At 38.9% G+C, this 24,752-nt stretch overlaps 1 protein-coding gene across 1 annotated transcript in view; it reads right to left on the bottom strand.

The window, feature by feature from the left end:
• Positions 1–24,752, bottom strand: part of cacna1bb (calcium voltage-gated channel subunit alpha1 Bb) — a 152,235-nt gene that overhangs the window by 34,246 nt on the left and 93,237 nt on the right. Inside the window, exons 13-27 of the mRNA XM_088281236.1 lie at positions 23,579–23,800; positions 23,373–23,485; positions 23,120–23,232; positions 22,818–22,949; positions 16,126–16,198; positions 15,709–15,826; positions 14,510–14,577; positions 14,333–14,439; positions 13,283–13,345; positions 9,929–10,645; positions 8,198–8,382; positions 7,813–7,942; positions 6,618–6,747; positions 6,291–6,350; positions 6,060–6,166 (exon numbers count right to left, since the gene is read on the bottom strand). Coding sequence (XP_088137362.1) covers positions 6,060–6,166; positions 6,291–6,350; positions 6,618–6,747; positions 7,813–7,942; positions 8,198–8,382; positions 9,929–10,645; positions 13,283–13,345; positions 14,333–14,439; positions 14,510–14,577; positions 15,709–15,826; positions 16,126–16,198; positions 22,818–22,949; positions 23,120–23,232; positions 23,373–23,485; positions 23,579–23,800 — 2,338 coding nt within the window. The remainder of the gene's footprint in view (positions 1–6,059; positions 6,167–6,290; positions 6,351–6,617; positions 6,748–7,812; positions 7,943–8,197; positions 8,383–9,928; positions 10,646–13,282; positions 13,346–14,332; positions 14,440–14,509; positions 14,578–15,708; positions 15,827–16,125; positions 16,199–22,817; positions 22,950–23,119; positions 23,233–23,372; positions 23,486–23,578; positions 23,801–24,752) is intronic.

Here is a 24,752-nt window from a genome sequence, read left to right as displayed (position 1 = left end):
GTCTTGATGCAGTAAAAATATAAATAAAAATAAAAACATTTTGTTACATACCTATTTTAATTAATGAATAATTGCCAATTTCCTGGGAATAAAATTAAAATAGTTGTATAAAGGTAAGCCTGACTCCAGACTTTTGCGTGCTTTCTTTAAAACAGTGAACTTCAGGTCATTTCGCAGAGGATTTGGTCAAATAGGAACAATAAGAAAACATAAAACGCATGTTAAAAAGTCCCTATTACAGGGGTGGCCAGGATACGGCTTGCAGGCCATTTTTGGCCCACCATCCATTCTTCAGAGGCCCGCGGCAAATTGTACAAATGACATTTGACACGGCCCACAAGGATAACAAAAAAAAAAAGGAGGAGGCGGGCAGAGTGAGAAAGGCGGGTGTCAAAATAAAAAATAATATAATATTGCCTTTATTAGTCCCACAATGGGGAAATTCGAGATTCGAACCCAGGCCTCCTGGGGAGACTGGGTCCTGAACGCGGCGCCTTAGACCACTCGGCCATCCTGGTGCCACTTCTAATAATAAAACGATTTACATATTGTACAGATTTTTATATATGCAAGGATACAAATAAACTATTTGACTTTTTTTATTATGTCTAAAATAAAAAATAAAACATCTTTGAAAAACTGGTGACTGAAGAAAATTCAATTTTAGAAGCAAAACTTGTTTCTTCCACATTCTGCTGTGTCAAAGTTCAATTTATGAACATATCGCATTAATCATGCTAGAATTTCAACTGTTTTAAAAATGGTCAGCTTACTACTATTTGCTCTTGTTTTGGTTCCGAATGAGGAGCGGGGATTCAGCTTCAGTTCAGAGCAGTGGTGGATCTAGTCTAGTGAGATAGACCCCCACGTCCTGATAATTCTTAAATCTCAAACAATTTGTCAGCTTGAACAGAAAGCTGTTATCTAACAGTTTTTCAAAATAATTAGAAAATATAAACAATGCTATCTGTAAAAACAAGTTATCTTTCGCACTTTTGTTTTTATATGTCAAACACAAATGTGTTTGGTTTACATTGTAACGAATGAATGGAATCTACACACATGTTAACTGGGGGTCGGCAGGTAAATGCTGAGGGACAACAGTGACAGCTATCTGCTGGAATTAGTTTAAAGTCATCATGAATGTGCTCACAGCTTCGAGTGTTTCTTCATCTCTGTGACAGGAGCTTTGCGATGGGACGCCTGCACGAGCCAAGCAGGAAAGAGCAGAGCGAGAGACATTCTCGACTACCACCGCAATAGTTTTGATGGTGAAATAGCCTCAGTGAATATTAATTTTCCAAATCTCTTTCATTTCTGAGTCATTTTGACCATTGCGCGCGGCACAATATATTGTTGGCCCAATGTGCTATCTACTTGACGTTAAAAAGTCCAAACTTTAGATTTGAAAAGTACCAACGCCCATGTATTGAATATACCTATTAAACAGCCCGCGGTTATCAGAAACAAAATTGAACAAAGTGGGTTATTTTTCCATTTGATGGCATCCCAGTAGCTTGTAACATATTGACAGCGGAATTGTTATCCCAATGGAAAAACACATGTGTTGCTCTGTATATGATCTATTGCATTGACGGTTCCCAAAAATTCAAGTGTGAATAATTTAAACACCCAACCCTGGACCTCAAATTCCTCCAGGACGTTCATGATACTCCTACCAATAACACTACAATAATGCTCAATGGAAAATTCACGGTGACCTAGTTTTACGTGTTATTACACAATTATTACACATGGTTCAAAGGTACTGTAGACTCAAAGAAAAGGAGATGTGTGGTTCCGTCACTCTCCTCTCTCAGTTACAGTCTAAGAAAATGACATGCACCGCTCATGCTCACATTACTCAACTACCCGGGCATGCAAGCTAAAAAGACAATGCCAGTTCTTGTTATTGAAGGACCGTAACACACAGAGATGAAAACAACAGGCTCCAAATATAGCTTTCAGAAGGTCAGCAGTGATTGGTCAAAGAATTTGGGATCCAGGTATGTAAGGTCATTGTCACTCATTGGTTGTGTGGAGGACTCAGCCTCTGAAGAATGGGAGTCTTCCTGACTGCACTTGTCAGATATGTTGTGAGACCCTGCGAAACTTGGTGAGTTGACGCTGACTCACTGCGCAGCCAGAGTTGACATGGTGGTCCTATTTCACTCCATTACAGCGACACACACATACGCTCGCTGGGACACATACTGTGTATACTCGGTTCATTACCATACGTGTACATATTGTATTCAGTTTGAATGTAAGGTACCCAAACTTGTCCGACCCCAAATGTGTTGGCATCTCCCTCTCTCTGGTAATCAATCTGACAAGACCAGATAAACCCGCCTTTCTTTATCTTCAACTCAAAAGCTGTGCTGATATCAAATTCAAAGCGATGCAATGCCGCCATTAGTTGTTGCAGTGGTTGACGAACTTGAATTTCACAGTCAAGCTGAGCGAGATTCTCTTCCAATGGCTTCCCGTTGAAAGACATACTTGACCAACACGCACGTCAGAGGCAGTAATGGTTTGTTTGTTGATGAATTTAACATCCAAGGCAATGATCATCTGTATGCATTAATTTAACCATTGTCATGACCAGTATCTTTAAAATGAGCACGTGTCAGAACCACGAGAAAAGAATTAACTGCATGTTGACCTTCTGAAAGCTAGGAAAAGGAGCTCCCAATATTGTCTTCTTGTCCTGATGTCCAAATATTGGGACTGGAGCTATTTCTATTCTACAAGGGAAGAGGGATACATGGTCATATCCCAAGCACCTTGGGATGGAGGCCAACAATGAAAAAAAAAAACACATCTGAAGAGGTGGATAAGAGAAGCATTCTTTGCTTCATATTTAGGGAAGAAGGGGAAAGGAGTGTGGACAGGCAATAGATAGACAAGGACTGTTCCCACCTGGCCACGCTTTGTTGCGATCTGATGAGAAAAAGCAATGATAAGCAGACAAACACACACTACGAATTAACACCCAAACCCCTAAAATGCCAAAAATCAAAGCAAGGAAAATGAATGCAACGAAATACACCCAAGCCAAATAATCTATTTAAGCAGCTAACCGTATGTTGTGAAGGCATAGCGGTGGTTATTCAAATGATGACACTGTACAGTAGATTGAAAAAGGACAACAGATGAGAAGTAGTTTGAGTGGATGAAAAGGCAAATCATGGCCTTTTCAAATAAATGGTGACACGGTGTAAAGGTGATGAACCAAATGACTTAAAAATACAAGGACACTGTGAAGGAACAGCATGTGCGGCATGACTGACTACATTCACACTGCAACTAAGAGTGAAGAAAATCTGATTTTACGATGTAATGTCACTGTCCATTAAGTAGACATATTTCCACTTCAGTGCCTCAGCACTTTATAAACAGCACACAAATATTAAAGCAATAGTTTTATTCATATGAAGGTGGTTAGAAACATACTGCGTCTGTCTATTCCTGCAACCAAATTAAATTCAACCCCATACAAAATGGTTTTGCAGACGGTACTATATTGTATTTTACTGAACCTAATGAATATTTATTTTGAACATGTATTGCAATAATTGATAAGACTAAATTATAAGTACACACTAGTACGCATTAGGTAAGCATTTGTAAATACTGAAGCAATCGTTTACAAAGCATTATTCAGACATGAATAATCGTTACCATATAGTTTGTAAATACAACAACAAATGTTTTACTCATCATTAATAAACATATTAGTAAAGCATTGGTACTTAGTGAGTTTAATCATCTTTAATGCATGTTTTTCACATGAATAATCGCTAGTCTGTAGTTAGTAAACAGTTCTGAATGGTTTACTCATCATTAATAAGCTCTTCACTAACATGCTTCGTGATTTCATTTTCATACGTTATAATTGGCAGATTCAACATGACTAGATTATGTACTGCATCATTTACCAATCAGTCCTTTAGGAATAGTTAGTAGAGTGTAAGCTCATTTGGAAAACGTACGCAAATGACAAACAAACTATTTAGATATACATGCATCCAAATCAGATATGTTCTATTTGTTAGTTTAAGTATTAGTTGACATTTTATAAAAACGTACATATTTCTTTTCCAACAAACGTGTTATTAACACTTATTAGCACAGAAGTTCATTAATTTCGGTGGTTACAAAGCACTTACCATTCATTAATAAAGTATTTTGTGTGAGCTCATCTAAAGTGAGCACTATGTCCTATAAAGGACTTGTAAATGAGATTTAAAGCCTGACAAAGCCTAAAGACAGACACTCGCTTTATTTATTTTAGATAGATAGATAGGTAGATAGATTATCATTCAGTGCTGCTCATGACTACATTGCATTTGGATAAACATATTCCGGAGATGACACTTCGGCAGTCTTGATGATGGTTATTAAGTCGCACAGGTCCAAAATATCATCTAAGTCTTGCAATGTGGAAGCAGCCTGTTACATCATGAATATGAGTTGATGAGGTAAACGACGATGAACAGAGCGACTAAATGCTGCATAGGAAGGGAGGCTGCGTGATGGGTTTATGAAGGGGAAATGTTTGCGCCTGATAACCTGCATGAGTGAATTAGAGAATTACTAATGGTACTAATTGAGGGCAGGGCCGTGCATTAGTAGTCACAGAGATACTGACATAACCGGCAAATTTTTTGGTTTGTTTTTATGCTAAATGTAGCAATTATTCTTTGCATCTCCAGCAATGTTTAGACTCTTATATAAAAGCCTTAGCTTTTTTTTTTTTTTTTTTTTTGTCGCAGTTAGGTATGAACAATAGGCCTCTTCTGCCAACATTAGCAGACAACAGGTAAACTTCTCTTTCATATGACAACCAAGTACACGTATGTGCCAGTATCTCTGGTTGTTACTGATCTGAGTCAGACAGAAACATTCATTCAGCTGTGAGGCAGCAGAAAGATAAACAGATTAAATTTGCAAATGATGATCATGGAGGAAAACAGAAGATCCAAACAGGACAGACAAGCACAGACTGAAAGACTGAAAGTTCAGGCATTACCCCATTAGGCTCCTGAAAGCGATCCAAGGCCAAAGCCAAGGATGGAAGGAAAAAGATGAAAAAGGGGGACAGATACACAAGAATCAGCAACATGTAAAAGACAGAGAAGCAACATTTTTTCTTTGGAAAAGGGAGGAAAAAGCAGAGTGACAGAAAGCAGAAAAAGATCATGTGAGCATCTCTGAGGAATATTAGGACAGAGTACGTGTGAAAATAACAGCAGGTGTGGAGAACAGACTTAAAGAGAATAGGAAATCACATTTGAACTTGTGAGATCCAAATTGCAGGTCCGTATGAGCTTCAATGGTCTCATTAACACTGTTTTCAAAGCCTCGGAGAGATGCAGGGAAATAGCGCCAACACAAGAATACAGACAAAATATTTCATCTTCAAACTGATTAGCTTTATAATTATTATTACTGCAAAAATTGTTTCATTTTGAATTTTTGATTGCTTGCAATACGTTCCAAAAATGCCGGCACGGAAGCAACGCATTTCATAGGTGCAGTGGTTAATCATAAAGTGGCGAGTGTCATTATTGGATGTAAAAGCCGCGTCCCTGAAAGGCTCCGTTGTTCACAAGCAAGCATGTGGAAGAGATTCACACTGAAAAACTGCTTGAGCAAATAGTCCAGCAATTTACAGAAAACATTTCTCAATGTACGATTATAAGGAATTTAGGGAGTTCATCATCTACGTTCTGTAGAATGAACAAAAGATTTAGAGAATCTGGAGAAATCTGAGCGCTCATTTGAGTTTGAAAATAGAATGTTCAACATTGTTTCATTATTAAAATAGCATATTTCTTATTGTTCTTCTTGTCGTTGCTTAATTGAAGGCTTTCTTGAATGTGGGTCGCGGAGACTAAATGTATTCGATTGAAGAGATGTTTCCAAATTAACCGATGGCACCAAAAAGGTCAACTAGATCCACGTATTATATATGTATATATGCATACGTGTACACACACACACCTTTTTGATGTATAGACATTGTAGAGTAGATGCAAATATAAACGACTTACGAGCAGGCAAATGCCACAAGAGCGCCACTGACCACAATGAAGTCAAGAATGTTCCAGAGATCACGAAAATAGGAACCAGGGTGGAGGAGCAGTCCTAAGTCAATCATCTTGAGAAAAAACACAATAGCATTAGAAAAAGCAAAATAAAAATATCCTCAATTTAAAAAAAAAAAAAAAATACTTAAAATGTCACCAAAGACTACTTTTATTTTGACACCTTTTTTACGGTACCTTAATCACCATCTCAAAAGTAAACACTCCAGTGAAGACATAATCCAAATACTTGAGCACCTGCAAAACAGAGTTAGAAATGATGTCAACCAGAACACGCAGTTCACAAGACCCACAAATAAGACCAAAAACACACAGAAATGTTACAAAACAGAACTTAATTTCTGAACCGGGTATGCACCAATTCTCCTGGTTTAGGTTTTGGTGCTTCCAAGTCTTGTCAGTAATTATTTAGGATCAGTCAAAACAGATTGAACGGGGACAACAAAATACCTCCCTCTCATCTGAAAACTTGGGCACTACGATGACGTTCACAATCTGACTCACGTTGTTCCGCGGTGCATTGGATTGCACAGGATCCTCAGCTGCCAGGGCAATGCTGCTCATGGTAATGACCATCAGGATGCACATTTCAAAATAGCGGAGGTTGACCACGTAGTGACACAGCCGCCGAACCCTGTGACACCACACACGCGGAATTTTCAGAGAGCATACGATGAAGAGACATCTCTCGGCTCGAGTGGCATGCTTCCCAGACGAGCCATGAACAATAAGCATTGCCCGAGTTGTCACAATGACTCATTTGGTTTGTCAAGATACCTATGGGTAGATATATAAAACAACTTGGGCAACATGGAGGGACTTTAGCTTGGAAAAATGTCATTCTTACGAGTTTATGAACTGCAGGTTTATTGCATAAGCATATTTCCATTCCGTTAAAACTCCCATCTTTGATCACTAATTAAGACTGTTTCAACTTTCAATTCATTACACAGGAAACTCAGGAAATTGTGCAATCTTTGTGACATAATTAAACCCCCTAAAAATTCAATGCCAGTTATTAGCAAATTACCAGAGCTGGGCAGCCCGTCACGGAGGCGGAACCGCCTGGCCCTCCGACCCGGCCGAACGTCCATTTTTGGGGCAAATTTGGCCCTCAGACGTGTGATGTGGTTGCAGCCCAATGGGAAAATGAACAAAAAAAATAAATACTAACTGTGCTTACTCATTTGCATTGGGTAATATTCTTTGAGTGTATATTTTCCGTGTCGTCCCAGAAGTGCACACAAAAAGTGATTAGGTCATGTTACGGAATGAGTGAAATGTCATGTTCTTCTATCTGACATGCGAAGTCGTCGTCGAAGTTGAATAAAGCAGTACAGTTGGCAGCACGACGTGTGAGATCAGCTGACTTTATCAACATAAAACAAAACACATTGGGTTCGTTCGTGGAGAAGAAGAAGAATGAGACGAAGAAGAAGGAGACGAATAAGACCATATTAAGGTAAGCGCATTTGAGGAGTAAATTAGAGCTTTAAATAAACCTCTGCTGTCAGCATCTCTTTCGCGGTGACGTCATTTTTTTTTTTTTTTTTAAGGAGGAGGGTGGGGTTCAAGGTCCGACAATTTTAATGAATAAGGCCGCAGGGTCAAGGCCGGAAGGCAACCCAGATTGCGACAGGAGGAGTGGTGGACTGATCTGCAAAAAAGGGTCAAGCGCCCAACTCTGCAAATTACTTACGGGTTTGTTTGTCCGAAGATGAACATGGAACTATAGGGTAGGATCTGTCGAGGCCTATTGGCAGCATCGTCGTCTTCCAGAGCTTTCTTCTCCTCGCTCACTCCAAAGTTGCCACCCTCAATATTGTTCACTAGTGTGGAAAAAAAACATATATAGGCGGACTCATCATAAATCAAAGAACGAAAAATCGAAACAGATACTATGACTATTTCATTTTGATTGTCATTATTTTGCTAAACATAAGCTTATTTTCAGCAATAATTCACAATAATTCATGTCGTCCCCATCCGGAAATGAGTCCTCATCACATCCAAGCGTTCATTACCTTGACGAGAATATTAATCCTAAAGTGGGAATAATGTTATGTGATAAAATTTGTGCTCACTGGGAATAATGGTGGTCTCTCCAGGTGGAGCGGTTATGGTGACAGGAATGTGAATTGTGTTGCTGTTCAGGCCGGCCTGGCTGGCTCTTGTGGAATTCTTTTGGTTATCAGCGTCTTCTTGCTTGTCTCCAAGGCTCAGAGGACTGGTGGCCAGAACCTCCTCCTCACCATCAGACTGCATCTCCCTGCGGAAAGAGATCTTATCAGAGGTGACAATGTACTCACTTTCAAGGCGCTTCAACCTTATGTGGTCAAATCAGAGCGTGTATCTTGAGGGGTTTATTCACAAAAGGCAAATCTCATTGGAGATATAAATTACTATATATATTCTCATGATATTTTCCTCTCGAGCAGGGCTCTAGAACATGAAGTTATCTCCAAGGTTGTGCAAAAGCAGATTCCAGCGGCAACCTGAGAAGCTTTGTGAAGCCCAAGCAGGGTTAAGGCAGTGATGGAAAAACAATCGTAGACACACAAAATATTTACTCTCTGGTCACTATTGGACATTTTCATTTCGGGTGAATTTAAATTTGTTGCTATCAGTTTGGACATAAAAGGATTGCTATGACAAAACCTCATAGAGGTTCAAAACAGCAGTAAAAACCCAAAGACCAGAAAGGGCTAAGTTCAGTCTAGTGTAAAAAAGTGTTCTTCTATGATAAACTCAACATTTTGTTCTTCTAATTCATACCGCAGTCACTTTGAGAAAATATGGCATGCTTATCGCAGCTCATGAACTGACAATGCTTCTGACAATGTTTTATCTATAACAAGTGATAGTTCAGTTTTAGAGAGGGCATCCGAGGATATGGATCATTTGCTTAGCATATCCCAGATTTTTATTTAAATTACATAAATCCACAACTCTCGTGAGGATAAGTGGTTTGGATTATGGATGATGGATATCTGCAGGCTAATTGTGAAAAAAAAAAGAATCACTTCTGCCATTGCAGAGTGACGCTGATGTGTCCAGTACCATTCATAAAGTTATGTCAAGTAATTTGGGCTGCACACGATCGGTGGTGATTCAAATTGGGATCCGAGTGGGTGAGGAAAAGCGATTATCGAATACAAATGTTTGCACGTCGATCAGAATGAAAACTTGTAAAACAGTTGTATTCGCTGTCCCTTTAAGAGAGCTCATCTGGAAGTGTTGGGCGTATTTGTGATTAGTTACCTAGCTGTGATCGGCTTTTCGTCAGTCTATCAAACCTCGTTAGCCTCTCTCTTGCACCGCCACGCGTGGCAAAATAAGGAAATCCGTTTGCCAGAGAAAGAACTTCTCCTAAAATAGTTAGCTTTCGCTCTAGATCCGATATTCACCGTTAGTAAGGAGGATTTGTTTTGAATGACTGATGCATTACACCTGCAGAGGAGGATCCGAGTTAAAGTAAAACATTTTAAACTTTTTTAGGAGTTAAAACAACTGTCGGCTGATTATTTAAATTAAAGTAAATTAAATTAAATTAAATTAAATTGGATTGGATTGGATTATATTATATTATATTAGATTAGATTAGATTAGTTATCTATTTATAGTATGATTAGCAGGTTTTGTGATTCATAAATTTGATTTCGTATGACTCATTAAGATGTTATTTCCCCCAAAAAAGTGTCACTATTATCTAAGAATGGAGGACGGAGGAGCTCACAAATAATGAAATGAGAAAAATCCTGCATCAGGACTAAAAAATTCTACTACGTTGCAACTGATGCTACCTGTCGCCTTACCTATGACTTTTCTTGCACTTTTTGTTTTCATCTCCATCCAGAGTCGATTGCGCTCTGACCAATCGAGAGCAACGTCCTTTTCTCTCTCCATTACCCTCCCCTCCTCTTCCCCGGCCCCTCCGCTCTCCATGGGCACCATTCGCTAATGTCCCATTCCCCTCTTTTGGTGTACGATGCGAGTGGTGATGACGATGCCCTCTCTCTTCCCCTCCCCCCCGTACATCAGAGCCCTCCTCTTCCGGGGATCCCGTGTGATGATGCCGCCGGCGCCTCTGCCCTTCATCCCGACTATGGCTACTCTCCCCTCTTCTTTCCTTGGTCTGAGCGCCGTTGCCATTGTGATCTTTGCTCCGGCTGTGATGGGTGTGATGCCTCGTCGCCCGGCCGTCACCTCCATCCCTGCCCTCGCCGTTCCTGTCCCGATGGCGGTGGTGCTTCCTAGTGTGCGAATGGAAGTTGTCTCCCGTGCCGTCTTGTTGTCCTTCCTCTGGAGTCTTCTGGGAAATATCACTGTTCCTGGACTCGACCACGAGAGGCCTGTCCAGGTGAGTCTTCATGTCGGGATGGAGATGGAGAACAGAGGACAGTCGTAGGCGCTCCTCAGGGTCGAGCTCGTTAAATAAAGCCTCGCTGCTCGCTCTCATGTTGTGTTTCCTCAGTTGGTTGGTCCTCTGCTCCCATACTGACATGGTCTTTGATGTCCGTTGCTGTTCCTTGCTAGACACACACAAAAACAAAAATCCCAGGTGGAAATGTTACAATTGACAGTGTCATTTAACACGTCTCCCTTTTACTAGGTCATTTCAGTCCGTGGTGTTTGGACAGATTTTGGTCACCTCCAGTGCACACACAGCCAGCTTAAATTCGTAATTATCAGTATCGATAGCGACTTTTAAACACCCAAACGTGCGAGCATGTCATAAGATGATCAGGGATGCAGAGCACAAAAATCCATCATAATAGCTTTTACTGACCATGCTTATGTAATACGTAGAAATGTCAACACAAGTTTAGGCTTTGCAGAAAATACATCAAACTAGAATGCAGTGAAATGAGAGCATCTAATACCTCATTTCCAAACAACAGTACAGTATATACAGTATATGCATGTACCCAGGATGCCATAGTCATCAATGCATTTCCATTTTCACCAGCAATTTTTATTTTTTTTTGAATAAACAATGACAAGACTAATGATAGGATTCTCAGAAAGAGCCCAGAGAGAGCCACAGTCGAGCACAATAATAAAAATTTACTGCCTAAGGGTCACATTTAATGAGGTGAAAGAATATCACGTTGAGGTTTTTAGGAGTTGAAAGCAAAAACATTTCCCTTTAGTTGTGCTTTAAATTCGTTTGATTGGAAAAATGTGGACTTTTTGCCCCAATAGCTTTTAATAGAAGCGGATGTCCACACACTGGAACGTTAAAGATTGACTTTCCATCATAAACAGTTTTTTTGCGTGGTGTGAAACCAGCGACTTTATGAGTTCTATAAACAATCTTTCGTCCCATTCCAGTCATTAAGGTGACGCAAAAGCTCTTTGCCAGGAGTGTAAAAGGCCTGCACTGTTAAATCAAGTCTTTCCAATTAGTAGAGAATAATTCATTCTTACGCTACTTACACAAACATTGAGCCAGGGGAATTAAAACAGAATAAACTAAATCCAATATTAATGTGGAATTATCCAAGCCCTAGCACAAAAATGAGGTAATCTATAAGCCATTCAGAAAAAAGGTAAATGTTTGCTATAAGCGCTCCCTTTGCTGCTTTAGAGTAAAAAATACCCTAAACTTCTCGTTCAAATTACATTTGACAGATCCATTACTTAAAAAAAACTAAAGATTTTACTGTTTACTGTTTACATATGACAATAAAATGACTGACCAAGACTATTCCTTTATCACTGCTGTTATTATGAAAAAAAAACACAATATTGTGCTTTGTTTTATGTACAACAATTTTTATACAGCACTGTGAGCTTTTCTTATATCGCAAACCTCCCCGAAATATTCTAACAATTATTGTATTGTGAGATTCATATCATGATAATATCGTATTGTGATGTTTGGATGTCAAGATAGGCTTAGTGTATACTATTAAATTTTTATGGAAAACAGAAAGATACTAAAATATCCTGAAAAAAACCCTCAACTCTTCTTATTCACACTGAAAAAAATGATGTGTTACAATGACAAATTTGTCAAGTGTCTGCACAAAATCAAATCTGATGGATCCAGATACATTTTTTTAAGTCTACTTAAAAATATATCTGCATTAAGATTATTCAATTTTGTGCACGCACTTGACCAAATAAAATTGAATAAATTCAAGAAAAAAAAAATTTTCAGTGTAGCATTTCGTCTTCTACCGATTCTGATTCTGTTTTGGGAACATGTTTGCTGCAACTATCAGTGAACTGTATTCGCGATGTCACCTTTTGCAGACATGGCATGCCTGTATCCAACAATGAGTGAAGACACAAATGTGGGTGACTGATTGACTTTTTATATTATGTGGCTTTTATCTTTTCTTATTTCCATCAAAAATCAATGCTTACTGTTGTCTATATGACTTATTTACATGGTACTTTATTGGTTAGTTAAGTATGCTCCATCTGGTCACCTGTACCTCAAGATTCGTCGGGCAGGGGTAGAGTAGAGACTATAACTCCTAAGAGACAGACAGAAGACACACATAGACAGACAGAAGACACAAAGGAAAGGTTTCCACACGCAAGCTATATTTCCCAGAGAGGAAAGTGACAAAGGCAGAGACACTGAAAGGATAAAATTCTTCTTCTTGTGAGACACATTTAAGACCCCACAAAACATAAGAGTCAAATTAACGTTGTGTTGTCTCAAAGAGACGTCAAATAGTCAGCTGCTCTCAACTTATTTTAGAATCGAAATACATTCAGACTTCACAAAACAATGTTTATGTTTACACAGACAGCAGCAATAAGCAAGCTATTGACTTCACTGCAGACAGTGTTGTCGTTAATAACAGCACTTTCAAATATTAAACAAAAAAAAGTTCAGAAATGTGTGTTTGGTAGATTATTTCTTAGGTGGTCAATACTCAAGACCAGTGCATTTTATACAGTTTTATTGATTTAAATTTTTTTATTTTTAATATTTAAATATTGTGGCTTTTGTAGCTGTGATAGCGGTTTGCTCTAGATGATGTCTTCGAATCGTGATTTATTTTGCCAACAATAAGGACAAGACAAACAACACTTTTGATTAAGGGGTCGTAGTAAGCTAATTCTATAGGTCTTAATTGAGTCTGAATCGGGAGGACAGAGGAGAGAAGGCAAGGAGGGGAATAGTGTAACAGAGAGTGATAACTCACAGTGACTGAATGCTGTTGATGGACGACCTGCGAGAGATTGCATCTCGATTTTGCTTTACAAAACTGTACATGCAGAACAAAAAACAAAAGAAATAATGAGACACAAATATGAAGGGAAAAGGTGGAACCTCAGTCTGTCCACCTGTTCCCTTCTAATTTACTCAAAGGGACAAATCTGCAACTACTTTGCTAACACCATCACTAATTGGTAAGCAGATGTTTTTAGAAAAGCAAAAACAGAACCTGAAAAGTGAAAACTAGTCAAGAGTTTCATTCCAAAGGCATTTTTGATTTTAATTTATAACATTAATAATTTGAATAGTTCTGTCCTGATTGGAATTTTAAGGAAAATATCCAGGGAAATGCTATGCCATGAAACCCCGAGTTTGCAAACAAAAGCAGTACATTTCAAACAAAAACAGTTGCTTATGAGCCAGCTCAACAATGTGTAACCGCACAATCCACTTTTAAACATTTGGAGAACACTGGATGTTAATGCACAGGAAAACAAACAGTGATGACAGGGGATAAGGTTTGGAAATAAGGCAGCTAACCAGTGTTTTGTCCAATTGAACAATTAAGGAGAGGCAGTAAGCCCCAAAAAAATAAATAAATAAAATAAAAAATATCTATGAAATATATTTGATTTAGTTCCTTTAGAAAATTGGATTAAATGATTATGCAAACAAATGTCTATGTGTCTTTTGAATAAATAAATGAATATATATATATATATATATATATATATATTAATATATATATAAAGCAAAATAAAATACACCCCCCCCAAAAAAAACAATCTATGACATTGTGTTCTCGCTCAATTGTCTGTAATTAAAGGTGAATTGGGGAAGGGGGGTGGGGGGGGGACCAGTCAAGACAACATGAGTACTCTCCTCTGTGAAGAAGATGAGAGGAAACACAAACACAAACTCCCACAAAATATTAGATGGAGTAAGAGGATGGCGACACAACCTTTGACAAAACTGTTTTGTCAGGGTTGTGCAATAGAGGGCAAGTATATGAGGGAGGGGACGCACAGAAACTTACGCAGCTATTGAGATATTGGCCGCTGACATGGGACTGACTTCTTTCACCTCCAAAGCCTTCTGCAGAGCAAGCTTCTTATTGGCGGCCTCTTCCTGTTCTTCTTCATCCTTTGGCCAATTTGCAATATTACACACTGAACTTGTATGTATTATGTTACAATAGAATATCTGCACTTACCTTTGTTAGCTCCTGTGCATTTGCAAGATTATCAACAGCGATAGCCAAGAAGACATTCAGTAGGGTGTCTGAGGAACAATGCAACTCAGGAGAAACTATGGACTGACTGTGTCATGATACACACAACATTTTGGGAGTGCATATTCAAAAGCCAAAAAAAAGGGGGGGGGACTGCAAAGAGAAGCAGATCCAGTAGACACACACTGTGGGAATTTGATCCATTAGTCCAGAAGAGTATTTGTGAGGTTACAGCACATTGAGGGCCTTGGCTCTCAATCTCAAAGGTGTGTGATAGAGCAGTCAAGTTTTTCCGTAACACACTCCAACCATGCTCGTATGGATCTTGCTTTGAGCAGTGGGTTACTGCCATGCTGCAACACAAATGCACTAAATGCTTCTCCGAAGTTAGAAGCTGAAATGTCTTAGTAAAAAGAGTAAACATTCAGGGGGACTAATAAAACATTTGTGAGAAAAAGTAAGTGAACGCAGGAATTAAATTCTGCATAAATTGGTTATGAAATGTGTTCTGAGCTTCGTCTAAGTCACAACAAACAAACGGAGTCTTCATAAATTAATTCGACACAAACTTTTTTTTATTCCCATGTTTTTATTGAACGCAACATGTAAGTGTCACAGTGTGGGGTGGGAAAGCATGTGACATTTTGGATTGAAGTGATTGATGCTTCTTGGATCTGATCAAATTCATTATGTAGGTTGACTGACACCTGACACAGACTGGCTCTGCTGCAACACACCTGATTCAAATGATCAGGATCATTATTTGGCTTCTTCAGTTCTTGCTGATTATCTGTTCATTTGAATCAGGTTTGTTAGAGCAGGAAGAAATGGAAACCAGACAGGATAGCAGACTTTGAGGAACGGGATTGAAAACTCGTGAGCGAGGTTTTTACGTTCTTTTTCCGCCCTTCACTCTGATGATTACATGTAGTGTTCAATGAAAAAAAAAAATTATTTTCAATTCAAGATTTGTTTTTTTTACATTTTATGACCAATTTATGCAGAGTTGAAAAAAAGCAATTGAATTTATGATACATTAAAACAACATTAAATGTTCACCTTGCAAACTCTCTCTTGGCTTCTAACTAATTAACTTTTTTTTCCTTCTGAGTAATTGCTCACATAAAAAAAACATGACCCAAAAATAATAGTCATATTTTTTCTTTCTAATGAGAGGATACAATTTCCAAAAAGTGTCAGGACAATGAAGTAGACAGATGAGAACATTCCACGGCGGACGCCTCCTTGCGACTCAATGCCATGGTACATCACAGCATTCCAGTCTTCCCCAGTTAAAATCTGAGTGAGTCAAGAGAATTCCAAAGACACTTGGGTTTGAGTACTGCAGAGACCTTAAATTAGCTCACAGAATAAAAGGTGGTGAACACAGACTAATTGAGTTCTTATAAGTGAGCTTGTCAGGAGGCAAAAAGGTACACAGAGCAGTCATTTCTTCTTATTACCATGACTGATAATCATCTAACAGCTTTCATAAAGTCAAGTGTTTCTCATTTTCAAGATGAATTGTGTTTGTGAGCGTGTGTGCGGGTGTGTGTGTGTGTGTGTGTGTGTTACAACTCATATTTGGGCTGTCCCACCTGAAACACTGTGAGGATGGCTGCTGGGAAGGTATCGAAATTTGTTGTTGGCGTTTCATCCTCGAAGTTAAATCTGAATGAAAGCAGAAAGAGAACAAGTATCATGAGGGAGCAACTCAACTTGCATCCCAGTAATCATCAATCAGAATCAATCCGAAATATGTTTTAAACATAAATCAAGTCTTTAGGAAATCTGGCACGTTCTGAGTTGAGGCAGCAAACACAAACAAATGAATGTTGACATATTCTCCTCTGTCATGTTTTTTATGTATCGTCGTTTTGCCAAATTTCCCAGTACCTCAAAAAAGACTCCCTGCATCATCTATTGTTGCAGTAAGAAATTTAAGTGAATTCACTAATGACAAAATGATGAGTTCTGGCACTGCGAGGAGGCGCTTGGAAGTGCTACAGCTTTTGCTGCTGTTTGTGCTATTTTGCCTTTATCCTAAAGTCGTAAAGATTATGGAATCAGCTACAAGAGTCGTAGAGCTGGGCGGTATGACGATATCGTGTCTATCGTCAATTTATACCTGCGGCAAACCGCGTTTAATAAGAACGTCAGAGGAAGATTGATTTGAGGACCAAAAGCTTTCACTTATCAATCGTATGCCACACAGTTGCCGCTAGGTGGCAGACTGAACAACAATATATGGAAGTGACTCATAATGCACATGTCATCCAATATACGGCGCAATATTAAATCTAAATCAATGAAAATTAATAAATAATCAGGTGGGTGAGCACAACTAACGCTACTTTGGGAAGCAATAAGGTAACAACACAAACACATATATTAATAATTATTTTCTAAAAAAAGTTCCTCAAGACATGCTGGGTACGCCTTTAAACTACACACAGTTTGCATTTTGAGCCACGTCAAAACATAATGAATAACAAAACAAAAATCTATATATTATGTGATTTTTTCCGATAATTTCAACGGCGGAGACTACCCCAAAAAGCTTGTGTCACATGCAGCTGAGAAGTTGGTAGGTCAAGGCAAGCTTTAGCTGCAGCTAGCTTTAGCAACTTTAGCAACCAGTTTTGGCTGGCTACTACAACCTGCTAATCATGTTGTGATTAAATCAGTAAATAAAGTAAAGAAGCAAAAAAGTGATTTTCATTCTTTCATTGATTTATTCCATTCATTTATAAAAGAAGAAACAAAAATATGAGTACAGATGTTTTCCGGGCAAGAATGAATGGAACAGAAAGAAGAAAAGTCTTTTTATTTTCGAAAAGTAGATATGACACCTTTTTTTTTCATATATTGCCATTTTAGTTTGTTTCTTTATATTACCATTGTTTTTCATTTCTATTTCAGTTGCTGCCAAGAATTGGACTGGTGAGCGGCACGCTTTCATTGTGGAAACATTTATCAAAACAAACAAATCTGTAACTGCAACACAACGAGCGTTCTGAATGCACTTCAATCTTGGTGCACATGATCCCAGCTCGAAACACGATCTTGTTATGGGTTAAAAACTTCAGAGCTGCCGGATCGATAGTATGTGGACAATAATGGACCCCATTTGACTGATTTAATATTTTAAACATAATGAAACAGAAGGACAGTATATGTACTTTTCAAAAATAAAAACTTGTTATTGTGATATGAAATGGCCTATATGGTGAGAGATTTTTCGTTTCTTTTCTTTCTTTCCATATCGCCCAGCACTAGACAGTCAAATGATTCTATATGGGTGTTGGGGATGAAAAGAAGTCTATCAAAATGAGGAGAGGATGTGGGTGCACTTTGTTACCGCAAGACCACTTGGCCCATTAGCACCAAATTGCAGTCTGCTTCTTCCTGTCAAGATGATCAGGACATGAATGCCTGTTTGGATTTGTGTGTTGGGTGCATATATTATATACACGTTAAATTCATTCCATCCATTTTATGTTACAGTGCTAAATCTAGAATAACCCAGAAAAGAGCAACCATGATCAGCCAGCCATGCAGCTTTTGCTCTGATACGCACTGTACATGCATCACATGAAGGAAATGAGGGAAACGAGGGGTGTGGGGAAGTGAATTAGAGGAGAGTGGGGAGGGGCATCTACTGTAATTCAATAAAATCTGCCTCCCTTGGTATGGCATTATTTTGTCTCTCTCTGCATGCTGGTCTCCTTTCACCATTGTCCCTCACTGTCTGATCACGACACCCTCCATCACACTCGCATCTTTGGTCCATTTCTTCCCAACCCTTCCTCGTCTTGCTCACGCTCCCCAGCACTGCCTCCACCATTGCCTCTCCTACTTTCTTGTGGATTAGTGAGCCCACTGAAGGCGGTTGGCTGCTGTGCTTGTGAGTTCTGACCTCTGTTTACTACGATAATGGGGATTGGGAGTGCTCATCCAAATGGCACCCACAGAGACTTCATTAAATCAATCCGAGAAGTAGGGGATCATGTGAGTCCGGACTCCCCACTGGCGAATTCACTCACCTCGAGATTATACAGTACATGGTCCATAATCGTCTGCTTGTGAAAGTGTGCTGGAGATAAAGGTGGCAATAAAATAAAATGGATTTACTACCTTATCTGTACCCTTACACCAGCGTGGGCAAACTATGGCCCGGGGGACACATGCGGCCCGTTAAACGTTTCAATCCGGCCCGCCGAACTTGGAAAAAAATGAAATGAATAAACCTTGTTAATGTTTTATTTTCTAATTACTGTGGTTCTTCAAAGACATATATTTTGTTGTAATACTTTTAGTCACGTTCATTTAAAATTAAATTTATTTATTTTCTCCGATGAGGTGAGGTTACCAAAACCATCTGCTCCTGGTCCGGCCCCTCTGTCAAATTATAGAACCCATTGTGGCCCGCCAATCAAAAAGTTTGACCACCCCTGCCTTAGACTATTTATATATATATATATATATATATATATATATATATATATATATATATATATATATATATATATATATATAAATAAATATATATATATATATATTTATTTATTTTTTGCGTGAGAGCATAAGAGACCTCAGAAAATCAGACAAATAAGCCATTGTGCTATGTTGTGAGTTTGGGTAGGCTCAATGTCTTGCTCAAGGACATCTCAGCAGTGCACAGCCAAACATTTGGGAAAACACACCAAATGAGAAATCAAGAAATGACAAGGAGCAAATGTTCACCCGCATGTATAGAAATAACTCAAGGCATCTTGGGGAAAAATATGCACTTCCAGACTTTCTCGGCATTCGATGTTGAATCCATTGAATGAACAAAACAGGAAAAACTATTTTATAGTCATTACAGTAAAGGCTGCATATTTCCTCAAAGCTTATCACAAACAGACGTGATGTCCTTTGCGTCTCAGCGGGGAGACGGCCCACTGCCTCAAGCTGTTTATCTTTTACTTCACAATTTTACCAAGACACATTCGCTGTCTGTGACCAAGAACATAATCTCTGAACAAAAAATACACATTAAGGATAGGCTCAGATAAATTCATTTTCCTTTAATTTCTTTTGAACATGCCATCGCATTTTTTGGGGCGGGTTTGGAAGGACTGTTGAGGATGAGAACCTGAGGATGTTAGCATTTGCTTTGCCCATGATATAGCAAAACATCCGACTTCCTAAATCACACACTATTGCGGCTATCATTTAACTAAGCTGAGAGTGATTATTCTACTCGTGAAAGTTAAAACGACCAATATTTGTAGCCAGTGCAAGAAACGTGCGCGCTGCTGGCTGCAAGGACTCTGTGGACGTCAGACTCATCTCACACTTGTCCATCACAAGGGACTGATACGGCGCTAATGATGGCATCGACTGATATAGGGCTTGGTGCCATGGCAACAGCCTGCTGCTTTCAAGGCAGCCAGACGTGGTGTTTGTGAGGGCTGTCAGTCCAAGGAGGAGTGACTACAAGTGAAAGGCTGCTTTACACATACGAGAAGTGTGATTACTAAACGAACCCAGCAAAAGCAGAATGTGGAAACATACACACTAGCAAGTGACCACCTGGCAACAGCGTTGGCGAAACAAACGCTATTTTTCTATGATGCATCGAACATCCTGCGACAAATGTAGATTTTCCTCACATAAGGGCGGCTTATTAAGAACATTTCACACCGAGACCCTCAAAATTAGGTTTATCCTCCTCACGTTTAAAAGTAATCTTCCAGTCATTGTGGTTTTGTTTTGTATTTTTGCGACAATTGTGGTCACACATGGTTAGCCAAAGCCATAAATATTAACATGGAGTATTTTCATCAAGGGTGGGTGGGCCGTTGCTCTTTGCTGCTGGTAGCCTGTTTCCTACTTACAGGACATTGCTTAAAAGGATGTTATGCATTATGTTGCTTCTCTAAAAGGTCAGTCTAATGGCTCAAAAAAATATTTGTCTACCACCCATGAAAATCAAAGCAAAACAAAACAAATCAAGAGGTTATAGACGAGAGGCAAATTGGTCTGGGAGAGGCCCGCATCGCATACTGAAAAGGTCTATGAAGATTTGGATTGAAAAATCTTTTCTTTTCTTTCTTCTCGTTTAGAGCATGCACAGTCCTCCATATTCAAATTACAAAGCCACACTTTGAAATGCTGTTTTCAAGACTCTTAAATTCTTGTGTTGCATAATCTCAGTTAATTTGGCAGTTATGAAAAGAAGTAGCTAAATACCAACGGCCAAAAATGACACCAAGCGAGACAAATGTAAGAAATGAACTTAATGGAGGCTTTTTGGGATATAAACAGCACATCCTTTGTGCAGTCTACGCTTCAAACCTGGAATGATGACGAGTGATTGCGAAGGTAGCCACAGTCGATTTGTGTTCGTTCAAGGTCGCAAACGGTTGCGAAGACATTCGCCAACAGTTTTAATGGTTGTAAACAGTTTCTCTTGCCACCAAGAAATGTTGAAAATGTTCTAAAGGTTGTCCAACAAATTTTGAACATGCGACTAAAAACACTGCTTGCGGCTGATAAAACTGTTAGTGATCATGAACGAATACAGATGAAAAATCAACATTTGCTACTTAGCAAACACTCACAAACCTTTGCAGCTCACTTAGATATGTACTTAAATGCTAATATCAGAACGATTCTAAATTATTATTATAAAGCAATATTATTAATATTAACACGTGACCTGTTGCTGCAGCTGTGATAACGATTTTTTTTGTGTGGTTCTGTTATTGAGTTTTACATTTTGCCATATAAGGCATGATCAGAGATCCAGTTGTCCTCTTTAGTGCATACGGATAGCACAGCTTTACCTTCATCTCATATTTGCATTTTATTTTCATACAGAGCAGCAACACTATTGGATAATTAACTTGACTCATAATGCTTCATGATGTCACACCCATTGAAATGTTACTGCAATTTTCCGTCTCTTCAAATGTTTATCACAAAGACTTTTTTTTTTTTTTTAAATTAAATCAGTATTCTTCCTCTCTCTTATCACCATGCTGATTACCTGTCACACTCACATCGGCCAAAACAACAAATCTAATCACTTATATTGCACAAAAAGCCAAATTAAAAATAAATCCTTTTGACCCTCTATTTACTTTATCTCCCTTTCATGCTAATTGCGCTACCTGTCATACGAAAGAGCAACAAAATCACTTGAATCTAATCCGCCCCAAAAAAGCATTTTAGATTTATTGAAGACTCTCATTTGTCTTTAGCTGTGAATGTGAGTGGTGGTTTGTCCATATATGTGTTGCCATTGGTGGCAAGCAGTCCAGGGTGCCGTGCCAATTGCTCAAAATGTTGGACTCGGTTGCGGCGACCGGACTGTGGACTCCCAGTCTAGAAAATGGATGATGGATGCAGTAGTCACATCCATTCTGATTGTATTTGCTTGATGGAGAGAAGCTTTAACATCAAAATGTCAAGGCAATTGTTTGTTGAAGATCAGTTAAGTATGACAAATAAATGAAACCGGTCAAACAAGTAATGAGAAAATCATCAACAAAGTCTGACTCAGCACTGTGCAGCTTTTGAGCTTGAAGTGCTTTAAAAAGAAAGAAACTGTTGACTTTTTGACAATCAGCCAACCTCATCATCTGTTAGCTCATCGTTTTTTATTGTTAGACTTCATTGAACTAATGATGTCATTCTCCCGCCAAATAAAACAATAATAAGCAGTAAAAAAAAAAAAAAAAAAAAAACACAAATGGGTAGAGGTCTTCGCGGCAAAGGTTTGGTTTAAAGTAATCTTTCCGTCAGAACTACTAATACAGCATCACTTGCCATAATTGTAACAGCTTTAACCGCTTATTCTTTAGCACTTAAAAAATACTCGAGCCGAGTATTATTTGAGCTGAGTATTCAAGGCGAAATGCCAGCAGGATTATAAAGTGCTCCCATCATTAGAAAGCCATGGGACCCTTGCTGAGATTGATATCAAAGAGTCACAGTCACTGCTGCTACTTTGCCAGCTTCCTGCTGCGCCAACATGTCTGTCACCAGCGCCACGCAGGGCCACTGGCTGCAAACAAGAAGAAGGGTGAGCTGGGGAAATGGATTGCTGGGGATTTAGAGCAGTTGTGTACAGTACGTGTGACAGAGGTGTCGTCACGTATGGAGCAAATAGTGAGCTAAGTGGAACTCAAGAGGAGCCAAGCGCAGTCTGTGTGCGTATTAAATCAAGCGCGAGATGGAGATGAGAAAAAAGATCAGTCGGGTCGTATGAGTGGGACAGGTTCAAGCTATTACTCACTGTCCTCCAAAGAGCTGCATGCCCAGCAGAGCGAAGACAACGATGAATAGGAAGAGGAGGAAGAGCAAACTGATGATTGACTTCATGGAATTAAGAAGGGAGACCACAAGGTTCCTCAGAGAGTTCCAATACCTTCGAAGTTACAGAACAAGTAGAAAAATGATGAAACAAAGTTTTACCTTTAAAATAGAAGAGTATATCTTATATCTTAACACACAATCATTCTTAACACAGATTAGGTAACAGATTGTTACATCTTGTGTAACGAGAACGTCATTTTATCATCGCAGGGAGAAACTCACTTTGTGACTTTGAAGATTCGGAGCAGTCTCAGTGCTCTCAACACACTGATTCCAAATGATGCGCCGGGTTTGATCATGTCCCAGATCACCTCAAAAATACTTCCCACGATCACCTAGAAGTTAGAGGAGAACAAATAGGTTCATGGGTCAATGTTCCTTAATTTCACCAAGTTAATTCGTAAATAAGCACTCTCTCTCTTAAGACCTTATCATCGATCTTGCGCGGGTGTTAGAAAACAAAACATCAATTTACCCCAAAATCAAAGCAGTTAAAGGAGGAGTGGAAATAATTCCTTGGTCCAAGGCCATACATCTTCAAGGTCATCTCGGTGAGGAACAAACCCAGAAATACAAACTCGGCAGTGTCTGTTCCAAACATACATAACAGAATAAATAAAACATAAAAAAAGAAAATTATAATTGGCTTTCATATTGAGTCCGACTGTATGCGTGACTTACAGAGGGCCGTCGTAAGCCACGTGGGTTGATCGTAGTGGACGATGGCCACACACAGAGTGTTCAGGCCAACCAGACATAGAACGATCCAGTAGAAGCTCTGTGCTTTCACCATCCGTCGGATAAAGAAACGAATCCTCTTCTCCTTGCGACGAAAGTAAGACGAGCTGTCCATCTTAGTGCTGCTTTTCACACTGGCCCGACCAAAAGGGGAACCAGGAGGAGCTGAACAACAGGAGAACAATACTTGCAATACTTGAATTGTTGCATTCGACCAAAGAGGCAGTGAACCTCAAAGCTACCAGAAGTGCATTGCTTTTAGTCCCGATAGTTTCATCTGACTATGTCGGCAACTGGTTTATATTTTTACTAGTGCTGTCAAGTGATTATTTTTTTTAACTAATTAATCACAAAAATGTCCATGATTAATTGTGATTAATCACATTTTTCAACTAAGATTATTTGCGAAGCCTGTAACAGATATTTACTTGAATATTTTGGAATTGATGCAAAATCACCAAATATGAAGTAAATGTCATCATTCAAAGACTGTCCTAAGAGCTTTCGTTGATTCTTGAATACGATCTAAACGTAGATATCTTTGCAGGCATTTTTTAAAACTGCCCACAAGCGCCACACTCCAGCAGTGTTGGTTTGCAAGGCCCAGTGGTAATTTGAGCACTGTGTTTTATTCTGGAACGTGCTAAAGATCTTCAGCTAATATGGACTAATATTATAAATTGCGCAAATTATTTTTTAAGCAAATCAATCTGAGTTAAAATATTTAACTTCTTTAAAAATTTTAACACTTTTATTTTGACAGCCCTAATTTTTACTGCAAGAATACTGCAAGCACAGCACTGTGTACAGCACTTGTTTCATGCCAACCACTTTGTAAAAAATGAATATTTATGAGTGCCAGGTTCAAACTTTCAAAAAGATCAAAAAAAAAAAAAAAGAAACCAGAGTAGATGTTAACTGTACTGTATGTGTATTGTACACATAGAGTACAAATATAATTTCAGAGTTTCAACATGCACGTCGGCAGCATCAGAAGTTGAGCTCGCTCTTCCCGAACACATCAAAAGGCCTTGCCTGTCATGGTAGGAAGTTTGGGATATATAGTTTCCTTCTCAGGCTGAATTTTCTATGATGACTGTTAAAGACTCAGTGATGT

This window comes from Idiotropiscis lumnitzeri, chromosome 18, assembly GCF_059441095.1.
Source record: "Idiotropiscis lumnitzeri isolate Australia: NSW breed Sydney's pygmy pipehorse chromosome 18, RoL_Ilum_1.0, whole genome shotgun sequence".
Taxonomy (NCBI): domain Eukaryota; kingdom Metazoa; phylum Chordata; class Actinopteri; order Syngnathiformes; family Syngnathidae; genus Idiotropiscis; species Idiotropiscis lumnitzeri.
The sequence above is the reverse complement of the archived record's forward strand: the minus strand, read 5'-3'. Positions and strand labels throughout refer to the sequence as shown.